Source organism: Danio rerio, chromosome 6 (genome assembly GCF_049306965.1).
Source record: "Danio rerio strain Tuebingen ecotype United States chromosome 6, GRCz12tu, whole genome shotgun sequence".
Lineage (NCBI taxonomy): Eukaryota > Metazoa > Chordata > Actinopteri > Cypriniformes > Danionidae > Danio > Danio rerio.
Window position 1 is genome coordinate 232,501 of NC_133181.1, and position 12,500 is coordinate 245,000.

At 47.9% G+C, this 12,500-nt stretch overlaps 2 protein-coding genes across 13 annotated transcripts in view; one reads left to right on the forward strand and one right to left on the reverse strand.

Moving 5' to 3' along the window:
• lyl1 (LYL1 basic helix-loop-helix family member) overlaps positions 1–6,335 on the forward strand; it is a 6,847-nt gene extending 512 nt beyond the window's left edge. The window contains exons 1-6 of one of the 11 annotated variants that reach the window (XR_012407477.1): positions 1–161; positions 1,716–1,915; positions 2,868–3,143; positions 4,180–4,277; positions 5,030–5,544; positions 5,764–6,335. The exon at positions 1–161 is cut by the window's left edge and continues 512 nt beyond it. Coding sequence is in view for 6 of the 11 variants with exons in the window: in XM_073953462.1 (XP_073809563.1) it covers positions 1,725–1,915; positions 2,868–3,143; positions 4,180–4,277; positions 5,030–5,430 (966 nt within the window). In the remaining 5 variants the exon portion in view is untranslated. Of the gene's footprint in view, positions 162–1,715; positions 1,916–2,867; positions 3,144–4,179; positions 4,278–5,029 lie in introns of all 11 variants that reach the window. The other 10 variants (XR_012407480.1, XR_012407476.1, XR_012407478.1 and 7 more) reach the window with 10 other exon arrangements.
• A 2,761-nt stretch (positions 6,336–9,096) lies between these two features.
• The window catches only part of LOC100537138 (uncharacterized), an 8,233-nt gene continuing 4,829 nt past the window's right edge, over positions 9,097–12,500 (reverse strand). The window contains exons 4-7 of one of the 2 annotated variants that reach the window (XM_073953454.1): positions 11,584–11,661; positions 11,224–11,314; positions 10,944–11,193; positions 9,097–10,858 (exon numbers count right to left, since the gene is read on the reverse strand). In XM_073953454.1, coding sequence (XP_073809555.1) covers positions 10,040–10,858; positions 10,944–11,193; positions 11,224–11,314; positions 11,584–11,661 — 1,238 coding nt within the window. In that variant the 3' untranslated portion in view covers positions 9,097–10,039. Of the gene's footprint in view, positions 10,859–10,943; positions 11,315–11,583; positions 11,662–12,500 lie in introns of both variants that reach the window. The other variant, XM_073953453.1, reaches the window with a different exon arrangement.

Below are 12,500 nucleotides of genomic sequence, written 5' to 3' on the forward strand. Positions count from 1 at the left end.
ACATGGAGGAAGCGTCTGCTGATCTGTCATCATGTCTGAGTTATTGATCACCTCCGTCATGTTGATCCATCCACTGATCAGGGGTCAGCGCTGATCTGAGAACAGCTGGATGAAGATGAGCGTAGATCATTTACTGTCAACACCAGTGAAGACAGACGCAGGTGTGTCTGATCATCACACACACACACACACACACACACACACACACACACACACACACACACACACACACACACACACACAGATTGGCTGTTTTTGGAGCAGTGTGTGTGATTTGGGGTGCTGTTCTGCAGGGGCAGGAGCTGGTCAGTTCTGCTCATCTGTTTGGTTGTCGATGTCCAAACCGTGATGCTTCATCTGCAGCTCCAGCACTGGATGAGCTCTGGATCAGGTTACCCCACACTGGACTGGCCTGCGCTGGCAGTCTTAAAGGGACGGTTCACCCAAAATCAGCATTTGCTCATTCTAAAGTGCCTCTGCAGCTTCCCTCTGTCTGATGAACAGAACGCAGGCTATTCTGAGGAAGATGAGGAGCTAGTACAGCTTGAGTAGTCATCAATTCAAAATGTCTTCCTAAAGAAGATGCTCAAACTGATCTGAGACGAGTGTGGGATGAGGACATGCTGACAGAGCTTTCATGCAGGGTGAGCTGTCTCTTTAAGGCTCAGATGCGTGAAGCGCCAGACCCTGTAGAGCAGGGGTGCCCAAACTCAGTCCTGGAGGGCCGCTGTCCTGCATATTTTAATTTCAACCCCGATTAAACACACCTGAAGCAGCTGCTCAAGCTCTTCCTAGGTGTACTAGAAACTTCCAGGAGCTAAACTCTGCAGGACACCGGCCCTCCAGAACTGAGTTTGGACACCCCTGCTGTAGAGCCCACCTGATCTCCACTTGCTGTGGCAGTTCATCCATAACTGAAGGAGATGTTGCTGTCTGTTAACTCTTTACACATCTGCTGAACACAGAAGAGGATACTCTGAACACCTGTAACCACTGACCTGCATTATAGGAGAAACAAACACTGATTACAGACAGAATCTGTGGAGGATTTTATTATTTATGCTCAGAATATTGTCAAACATCTGCGGAGGAATGCAGGAGGATTCTGAGAGAACACTGATTCAGCACAACAGGACAGGGAGAAGTTCTGTTCAACATGGATTTAAGGTTTTCAGTGAGGTCCACTGTTTGTTAAACAGAGCAAGTCTCTCATATGACATGAAATATTACATCACAAACTATTGTAAATCATAGAAACGCCGGAAAATAGTTCAATAATATTCCTGTAATAATAAAGAATATGAATTTAATATAATATATAAGTAAACAAACCCTCTCGATGATGAACAATCTGCAGATTTCTGTGTGCATGTGGGCCTGATTATAGGGTTCCAACATTTTTCTAAATATCTTCTTTTGTGTTCAAAAAAGAGAACTCAGATTTGAAGTGAGTGAAGAGAGAAACTGACGGCAGATTTAATGTTCTGTGTAAACCTCCCCTGACCTGCTCATCAGGCAGACACCAGAGAGCAGCTCCAGCATCTCCACCACTGCTGGCCTGATCTGTGTGTGTGTGTGTGTGTGTGTGTGTGTGTGTGTGTGTGTGTGTGCGTGTGCGTGTGCGTGTGTGCGTGTGTGCGTGTGTGCGTGTGTGTGTGTGTGTGTGTGTGTGTGTGTGTGTGTGTGTGTGTGTGTGCGCGCGCGCTGTGCTTCAGATCCTCCAGATGAGCAGTGATGATGGAGAAGCGCTGCTGATGGAGGAGCAGCATCCACCCCGCTCTTCTCCAGCATCTCCATCTGTCCTCCAGCCGGATCCCCCAGCACACGCGTGTTCAACACCGCCAGATCATGCAGAACCCAGAGCTCAGGACACACAGGAGCCGGGGGCCACAGGGGCCGAGACCGACAGCAGACGGTAGTGACGGCTGCTTTACAAACACTGATTATGAAGCTTTAACACACACACACACACACACACACACACACACACACACACACACACAGTTGAAGTCAGAATTATTCAATGTTTATTTTTTCCATGTTTTATGCTTAACAGAGAGCACATCTCTAATCATAACAGTGTTCATAACTCATCTCTAATCACTGATGTGTTTCCTCTTCTCCATGATGACAGCACATAATATTAGACTAGATATTCTTCAAGACACTAGTGTTCAGCTTACAGTGACATGTAAAGGCTTCACTAGGGTAATTAGGGTAAAGTTAGGGTAATTAGGCAAGTCATTGTATAACAGTGGTTTGTTCTGGAGACAATCCAACACTAATATTGCTGAAGGGGCGAATAATATTGAGCTTAACATGACTTTAACACTATTGAAAACTGCTTTTATTCTAGCCCAAATAAAACACATCAGACTTTCTCCAGAAGAACAAATATTATCAGACACACTGTGAACTTTTCCCTGCTCTGTTCAACAGTATTTGGCAAATATTTAGCAAAGAAAACTCAATTTAAAGCGGGGCGAATAATTCAGACTTCAACTTTACATGAAAATGAACCTTTTTTGCATAGATATTTAAATTTATAAATAGTTTCAATCATATATATATATATATATATATATATAGATAAAGGTTTTCTCATATCAGCATGCATGTGTGTAGATATATATATAGATAATGAATACACACACTAACATGTTTTGCATGTGATTGAGTTTGCAGTATGTGTGTGAAGGTCAGTTTTAGTGGGTGTTTTGCCTGAGTTTGTGATGCAGGTTTTAACTCTCGTGTGTCTGTATCACATGGTGTTTCTAACACGTCTAGACAGAATGATTTTGTGCAGCAGAAGCAGGTTCAGTTGTTTTGATCAGTGTTGTTTCTCCTATCATCATCATCATCATCAGCAGCAGCAGCAGCCGGAGTCCTCACTGCACAACCACAGACAGCAGACGGGGCTCCAGCTCCGCATCTCTGCCTGCACACATCCCCGTCATCAGCCTGGCGCACAGTAAACCACCGCTGCCCCCGCTGCCCCTGCTGGCGGCTCTGCACCCCGCACCCCCTCCCCCGCACGGCCCCGCGGAGCTCCGGCTGGCGCAGCTCTCCTGTCTGACGGGCTCCAGCCCTGCCGCGGCGCTCCTGCCTCCAGCATTCCTGCAGACGCACCCCTTCATCAGCAGGTGACCCCCGCTTCATCATTCAGTCCAGATCAGGCTTATTTGTAGAATATCTATAAACATCTAACCCAAAGCAGCTTTACAGGAGCACATTACTGCACCACCATACTGCTCAGAAGAGTGAAGGTTATGAGTTACTTCATCAGTATAACCTTTACTAATAACTAACTAACGGCTTTATTATACAGAAACAGAACTCCTGGAGATAACTGATGTGTGTGTGTACATGCTCAGTGGAGTGTATTTGTGTGTATTTGTGTGTGTGTGTGTGTGTGTGTGTGTGTGTGTGTTGTCATGGAGGTCCTCGATGGTCGGCATCATCTCTTCACATGTCCTGGATCTCTAATTAGCGCAGCTGCTATTCATAGTGTATTTCAACAAGGGATAGTCAATGTGAAGATGAAGCGCTATAAGTGACAATAAGAGTTATGTAAATAAGCATAGAAACAAATATAAAACAGAGAGGTATTTATAAAAACGTGTCTGCTGCACACATGTATACGTGTAATGTGCTGCAGTGTGTGTGCATCACTAAACAGATGTGTCTTGACTGTAGTGTTGAGCTGGGAGAGTGTGTCTGAGCATGATCAGGAAGACTACGATGAATTTGCTCTTCAGTGTTTGAACTCTCAGTAATTATTAAATCACACTGAACTGAGCTAAACTGAACTGAACTGAACTTAAACACTAAAACCTGAACCACACTGTTCCAGTTACTGAACCACACTGATCCAGTTACTATGACCATTTATGTGAAGCTGCTTTGACACAATCTACATTGTAAAAGCGCTATACAAATAAAGCTGAATTGAATTGAATTGAACTGTTCCAGGAGCCATAAATGAGAAGGCTCGACCTCCTTTAGTGGACTCTGCTATCCAGAAGCCTTGAGATGCACTGATACTGTAGTCAGTGTTTGTCCTGTGGATCACTGAGCCTCAGCTTCTCTCCACATTGCCGTGTTCTGCAGCTCATCTGTTGGTAGTTGATGGAGTTTGCTCTTGGTTTCGTCCTGATGTTGTGGTGATGTGTGTTTCAGCTCTTTCCTCATGCCGCCGGCAGGATTCGGGATCTTCAGTAACGCTCGTATGAAGAGACGTCCGTCCACACACTTCGAGGTGGAGATCAGATCAGACGGTACACGGCTTCATTCATCAGTCTGTTTATCAGTCATTATGATGATGAGGACACAGTGTGTTCAGTGATTTGTAGCAGCGGTGTGTGTGTGTGTGTGTGTGTGTGTGTGTGTGTGTGTGCAATCCTTATTGTTTTGACACTATTTGTATTGTAAAAGCACAATAGAAGTGAAGGTTGTGTCAATAAAGATGATTTGATGACTTCAGAAAATAATTGCAGATTACTAATAATAGTAACAGTTATTAAATTACTGAATTACTCATTGAATCATTATTCAACATTACATGAAATGCCTCTAAACCTCAAAGCATGGACAAAAGAAATCTCTTTCTCCAGAAGAACTCAGTTATTTGGTCAAACTTTGAGGCTTTTAGAGTTATTAAAAGTTTTAATGCTTCATCATTTTAATAACAAACACAACATTCTTTATTTCACAAATCAAATTCCCCTGAAAAAGAAAAGTTAAACATAATTTCAAATATTAAATATTTTAATTCATATCAAAATATTCAAATAAATCAAAGCACAACACTGTAAATCATCAGTGCAGTATGCTGACATATGCAGATGCAATTCAATTCAGTCAGATTATAAACTGAAGGTGGAGTTTATTATGCAAAATATTTACCTTATAATATACTGTATATATATACACTCATCAGATAGTGTGAGTCGTGTGATTAGGCGTGTGCAGTCGTATCCATCTTTAGTTGAATATAGTGTGTTGATGTGTGCGTGTGGTTCTCCTTCAGGTCCTCCTCAGAAGCTGGCTCGGCGTGTCTTCACCAACAGCCGCGAGCGCTGGCGGCAGCAGAACGTGAACGGCGCTTTCTCTGAGCTGCGCAAACTGATCCCGACGCACCCGCCGGACCGCAAGCTGAGCAAGAACGAGATCCTGCGGCTCGCCATGAAGTACATCGACTTCCTGGAGCAGCTGCTGAACGACCAGAGCCAGCCGGAGGAGACGGGTCAGCACGCACATGCACACACACCCTCCACACACTCGCTGCTGCTGCTGACCGCATCCTCTGGATCCAGCTGCTATGGGGACACTGACAGCGAGGAGAGCACGGGCCCTCGGGCCTGCAGCACGGACCCCAAACACAGCGGGGAGCCCATACTGGCACTCACAGTGAGCGGGGGCCAGCGGTGACACACACACACACAGACTGACCACGTGTGCAGGAGTTTACTGATGTCTGCGTTTACACTGCATGCTTCAGGTGACCCGTGTGGCACAGACAGCACACGGCCCACACACACACACATGAATATTCACAAGCTCAATGCGAGTAAACCAGGGGTGTCCAAACTCAGTCCTGGAGGGCGGCTGTCCTGCATATTTTAGATCCAAACCCAATTAAACACACCTGAAGCAGCTGCTCCAGTCTTTCTGGGTATACTAGAAACCTCCGGACAGGTGTGTTGGAGAAAGTTGGAGTTAAACTCTGCAGGACGCCGGCCCTCCAGGACTGAGTTTGGACACCCCTGGCTTAAACTCTTGACACTTTCATTTCGGAGCAGAGCTCTGCACGAGTCCCAAACCTGAAACCTCATATAGTGTCATGCAACACGAGCTAATGCATTACAGCGCTGCACAACACTGGACTCATCTGCAGTACTGGGGTGCAGCTGGAAGGGCATCCGCTGTGTAAAACATATGCTGGAATAGTTGTTGGTTCATTCTGCTGTGGTGATCACTGATATATGAGGGACTAAACTGAAGGAGTGGGTTATATTGTGCATGAAGATCTGCAGAATCTGGAGGCGCAGGAGCCAGTGGAGAGGCCGGTCAGCTGACTCTGCTCATGTGGACTCTGGAGCTCTGAGCTCTGCAATGGGGAAGCGCTGGACTCCGGTGCTGATGCTTCTCAATTTAAAGACTAAAGTTGGCCTCAGATGTGTTTTTCTCTCATTTTCACTTCTCTAAAATCAGATGAAGTCTTGTGTAACACAAACTGAAGGACAGCGTCAGCAGAGGATGATGGGACATGTAGTTCTGAACACTGAGATTGTGTTTGTGTTAACCAGCAGAACTGAAATACACACTGAACTGCTCACAGTGAGTCTGCTGTGTGGCTTTGTGTCTCTTCACACACACACACACACACACACACACACACACACACACACACACACACACACACACACACACACACACACACACACTGATGTGTTGATATGAGTCAGGATGATGGTGTGATGGGTGTTCAGTGATCAGGGTTGGCGATGCTGTGGTCTGTGTGACGCTCGAGTTTCTGAGATTATTGAGAAACAGAATATTGAGCAGGGGGCGGGGCTTTATTCAGTGCATCATTCCCTCATAGAAAACAGTGAAAGGGGCGTGGCTATGAATATAGTGTATTAGAATATAGTGAAGCTCAAACTGACGTCATCATCAGGAGCGAAACAGAAGCAGACGCTCACTCTGAGACAGTTTATTGCTGGATTAACCTGCACAGACCTGACGTAGAAGACTGCGCTAGTGACATAAACACTACAGCAGAGCTTCACAACACTGGGAAAACCTGAAACTGTAATATTTACATTTTCTGAACACAGTTTCAGAAGATTTGAAGAGCTGAGTTTGTGATTTCTGTCGCTGAATACTGTCAGACTCTGCAGAAAACTCAATCACAGTGTTCCTTCAGAAGAGTTTTCCTGACAACAAGCTAAATGATCTGCCAGTGCAGTGAAATATTACTGGTTTTGTGGTGAAATGTGGATATTTGGTCTAGAAACGGTCAAAAAAAAATCTACAAATTAATTAAGTTCTGCATAATTAAATATGATTAATCTGTTACACCGGCAAACAGGCATGAGATGATAACCGTGTTCAGGGTATATCAGCCAGGAGAAGTCGAGGTTTTAAAGCTGTTATACTGGTGCTGAGGTGTGTGCAGGATATTTCTTCCTTTATTTGTTTATGAGGACGGCAGTGTGTCCAGCAGGACAGATCTCCAGAGATGCTGAACTCATTGTAATGACATCAGTGTGTTTTAGATGCTGATGAGGACAGCAGCAGCAGGAGATGACGGATCTGATCTTCACTGTAGCAACATCTTGAATATTTCCCAAACTCCAGTATACTGTTGAGGAAAGTGGCTGTTTTTAACTCAGACATTTACAGAGTAGATGATAGAGTCGTGATCACAGCACTGTGAAACTGTGGAGTTTATATTTGAGGTTATCACAGCGTCAGAGTCTTACACCAGCCCACGCCGGCCTGCAGACGTCACTGATCTGCAGAAATGTTGAAATCTGTGGAGAAATGCAGGCCTTGATGTGTGTGTGTTGTGTTGATGAGCGCGGGCTCTGTGAGGGACTCTGCCGTGCTCTATGTCTCCTGCTCTGTGATGCAGACTCTACACTGTGATGTCTATACACGCTGAGGGGATCTGCAGCGCTGCTCTACTGTGATGAGCTGAGCTCTGCTGCTAGTGTGTGTTAGTATTGACTGATCAATCGCTGGTCATAGCTGATCGCTGGAGAATCATCAGCTGACCTCTGTGTCTGCTATAGCTGCTGGTGTACTGATTGATTAGCCTGCAGAGCTAGCATTGAGTACAGGAAGACATTAGTCAGATCAGATCTGTCTGTGTGTTCACCCTGTTATAATGACTGTGTCTATAATGCTGGTGTGTGTGTGTGTGTGTGTGCGTGTGTGGGTGGGTGAAGCTTCTCATCCTGAGCTGGTTCAGTTCTGCTGCTGGATCAGCTCAGGGTTTCTCCATGACCTGGGGTTTCAGGATTCTTCATCAGGGAGTCGAGCAGGACAATCAGGCCGGATGAGCTTTAGCCATGACACACCTGAGAATGCTGGAACACTGCGCTCCAGCTGTGTGTGTGTGTGTGTGTGTGTCTGTGTGTGTAGATGGGTGGGGGGGGGTCAAAGGTCATCTGCGGGATCTCTCTCTCTCTCTCTCAGGTGTCCAGGAAGCTCCTTCAGTTGCTGCTGTCTCATTGCCAGCCAACCGTCTTCCTGCTGACACTCCTGCCTTTCTGCCAGCACACACACACACACACACACAGAACCGCACGCAGGAAGGGAAAGTTGTGTAATGCTGGCCTGAATGACATGCAGAAGCGCGTCCTGACTCTACTGTACATCAGTGTGTGTGTGTGTGTGCTTCCGTCTCTCTCGGGGGGCAAACGGCTGCTGTGGCACAGATAACACACACCTCACAGCATAGCATTATGGGTAAACACCCTAAACGGGCACTGAGCTCATCAGGACACCTGCAGTTACACACTATGAAGACACTGAGCTCTTCATCTGGACACACACACACACACACACACACACACACACACACACACACACACACACACAGCTCAGTGTTACGCAACTAGCGATGACTGACTGAAAAGCTGAAGATGATGATGGTGTGTGTGTAAATATAAAGCACCTAAACCACAGTGTGTGTGTGTGTGTCAGTCACATGACTGATGAAAGCTTGACTGAACTCTACCAGCAGTGAGATGTGAGGATTGCTCTGCTAATAGAAACACACACACACAGAGTGTCAGGGCTGATCATCAGAGCAGCTCCTCTTGCTCTGCTCACTCCTCCTGCAGGAGCTGCGCTGAGGGAAGCTCTCTCTCTCTCTGTGGAAATGTCCTGTAATGTGCTGCTCGTCTCCTCTCGGTGTTTCTCTGAGCTCCTCTGAAGTCAGTGATTACAGCAACAGCTTTTACAGTCAGTGCATCATTTCCATCAGAGAAAACGCCTCGACGCCTCATGCTTTATGACATGTTTTAGAAATGTCTGGATGATGTGTGTGTGTGTGTGTGAGAGACTGATAACAGCACAGGAATATTGTCTTAAAAGATGAAGTGTTTATTAGAGGAATGAGAAAGATATAGATGCATATATATATATATAGACAGAGAGAGTGTGTGTGTGTGTGTGTGTGTGTGTGTGTGTGTGTGTTCTCTGCAGCAGTGATGAAGACTCAGAGCTTTGTAAACGTTCACACATATAGATTGACAGACTGACAGCGACACCTGCTGCTCAAACAGTGTAAATGCAGCAGATCTGACACTAGTGAACATGAAGCCGACAGAACTGAAGAGCAGCCTGCAGACGCTCAGCTCACTGAACAGCACACTTACAGTGTTCAGACTCATGTTCTGTGATGTGCTGAGCTGAGATCAGCTGCTATTGACTCATTACAACATCTACAGTCTGCTAAAACTGATCTGAGATCAGGCAACAGCTTCTGAAGCTGATTTGCCACTAGGGGGCGATCTGAATGATGAAGCCGTGACACAGATCGCCCCCTAGTGGAGGAACATCACACTGTATCATGGAGCTCATACTGGACTCCTGGAGGTCCACAGCTCCACACACAAAACACAGAGGAAGACGCAGTAACCATGACAGAGAGAGCTGGACTACTGCACACGCTGAAGAAGAGCTGAAGAGGGTTTAAACGAGAGGACAGTGATCATGTCTGTTAGAGGAGTGTGCAGTGAGGGGTTTACAGACGGGAAGCTTCTACAATGATAGGAAATAATAAAGCGGACTCCTCCAGACTCCCCCTGCTGCGCTTCTGTTTAGAGGGTGAGTAGCGAGGGGCCGCTGTACTGTACATAACCTGCCCCCCCGCAGCACTGATGAAGATGATGATGATGATGATGATGATGATGAAGATGATGATGAAGATGATGATGATGATGATGGTGATGAAGATGATGATGATGATGATGGTGATGAAGATGATGATGATGATGGTGATGATGATGAAGATGATGCTGCTTCAGTGTGTTTTGTGTTTGCTGAGTGTCTGTGTGGTGAAGTGTGTAAGAGCAGAGCCCAGCGCCGCCCCCACAGCGCCCCCTACCGCTCCAGATGCCCAGATCCCCAGCACCGCCCCGGCCAGAGCCCCCGCCAGCAGCAGCTGAGGGACGGACCCCGCGGCTGTACGTGCCCGCTGCCACACTGAGCCCAGCGGGACCGCAGTGACCACACGCTCCTCCTTCACCTCCTGGAGCGTCTCTAGCGGGAGCCCCGGGGCCCTGAGCTGTGCTCCGTGTCTGGGTGTCTCCGGCAGCGGTGTCGGACCCTTCAGAAGCGGCGTCTCCAGCAGCTGTGTTTGCTGCGCTGCGTCTCCGGGGTCTGTGATGTGGCTGCAGTCGTAGAATCCTCCTCCGCCCTCCTTCAGCATCTGCTCCACCTTCTCCATCAGCTCCGTCACGCTCCGCCGGGCCCCAGGACCCCGGCTCCGCTGCTGGATGTGGTATCGGTCCCCGCAGCGCTGCACCAGCTCCATCATCTGGGGCCGGCGGGCGCTGATGACCTCCTCCACCTGCTCCACCCGGGCCCCCGCTCCGCCCGGCAGCAGGTCCGAGTGTGTGAACAGCACCAGTGTGTGTCTGCGCACGGCCGCGGCCCCCAACACACTCTCCAGAGCCTCCAGCGCCTGCAGCTCTCCGTCAGCGGGCCGGTCTACAGGGACACACAGCAGCAGCGCGTGAGGGCCCGGGGCCAGCAGAGACACACACGAGCAGATCTGAGCCGTCAGCTCCTCTGGAGAACTCCCGGAGAACAAGCAGTCCGGCGTGTCCACCACTGACACCTGCAGGACAACAGCGGAGTTACACACACACACACACAAACAGATATACAGATGTGTGTGTGTGTGTGTGTGTGTGTGTGCTGACCCGTGTGTCCCCCAGCACAGCTCCAGCCTTCACACATCTCTGAGCTGATCCAGGAGCAGTGCTGAACTCCTCACGGCCCAGGATCAGGTTTCCAGCAGAGCTCTTCCCAGAACCCCTGCAACCCAGCAGAAGCAGACGGAGCTCAGGTGGAGGAGAGGCCTGCAGCAGGCTGGAGGATGGAGAAGATGATGATGATGATGGAAAACCAGCAGATGGAGGAGCAGCAGATCTGGGACCAGTAGATGGAGATGATGGAGGAGCAGCAGATGGGGGACCAGCAGATGGAGGAGCAGCAGATCTGGGACCAGTAGATGGAGATGATGGTGGAGGACTGTCGGACTCGCTGGACGTTCTCTTGATACTGTGGTGGACTGGAGGAAAAACAGAAGCAGACAGAGCAGCATCAGCAGAAGATCAGTCCAGAGACCCGCTGCTCCTCCTGTGAGTCATCAGTCAGCAGGTTCTAGAGCAGCAGAGCAGCAGAGCTTCTCCACAACACAAGGGTAATCTCCTGCTGCAGTGATGCAGGAGTCTGAGACTGTGTTGAGCAGCAGGATCATGTCTGGAGTTTCTCCTAAGTGTGCATGTGCTGTGGATCTACTGTTATATGTGTGTGTGTGTGTGTGTGTGTGTGGCGTACTGCTGTTGATGAAGCTCCGTCTGCGCGGCTCCGGCGGCTTCAGCGGCTCCTCCATCATCTGACTCAGAACTGCTCCCTCTGGTGGACACACACACACACACACACACACACACACACACACACACACACACACACACATTTCATCATTATCACACACACACACATTTCATCATTATCACACACACACACACACACACACACACACACACACACTCAGTGCTTTAAATACACATGACAAGCCGTTAATGTTTGATGTGAGAGCAGCATGGCAGTTTAGTGGTCTGCACTGTGGCCTCACAGTAAGAAGGTCTCTGGTTTGAGTCTCGGTTGGGTCAGTTGGTGTTTCTGTGTGGAGTTTGCATGTTCTCCCCCACAGTCCAAACACATGCGCTATAGGGGAACTGATCAACTACACTGGTGTATGAATGAGTGTGAATGGGTGTTTCCCAGCACTGGGTTGCAGCTGTGTAAAACACATGCTGGAATAGTTGTCGGTTGATCCCGCTGTGGCGACTGCTGATGAATGAGCTGGAGGAGGATGAGCTGAATAATGTCGTCGTGTGTGTCTGAATAATCTGTCCTCATGCTGCACTTCCTCTACGCTGTATTCTTCCTCATGGCAGAAGGAAGACGATGTGAGAAATGTTGGCTGACTGATGAAGGGAATACTCTAGAAGCCTGTGGTCAGAGAACAGCTTCAGTGTGATGAGTTGAGGAGGAATCAGCACAGCGCCGCTTCAGCTCTCCACAGTGCTGTAGTCACCTGCACACTCCTCACCAGTAACACAACACACGGGGGAACTGGAGACTGGTGAAACAGCTCTATTAGTGCTGATGATGGACACTCAATATGAGGATCAAGAAATCATCCACAACTTCAAAATCAATCGCTGTACACTAAATTACAATGTGATCCT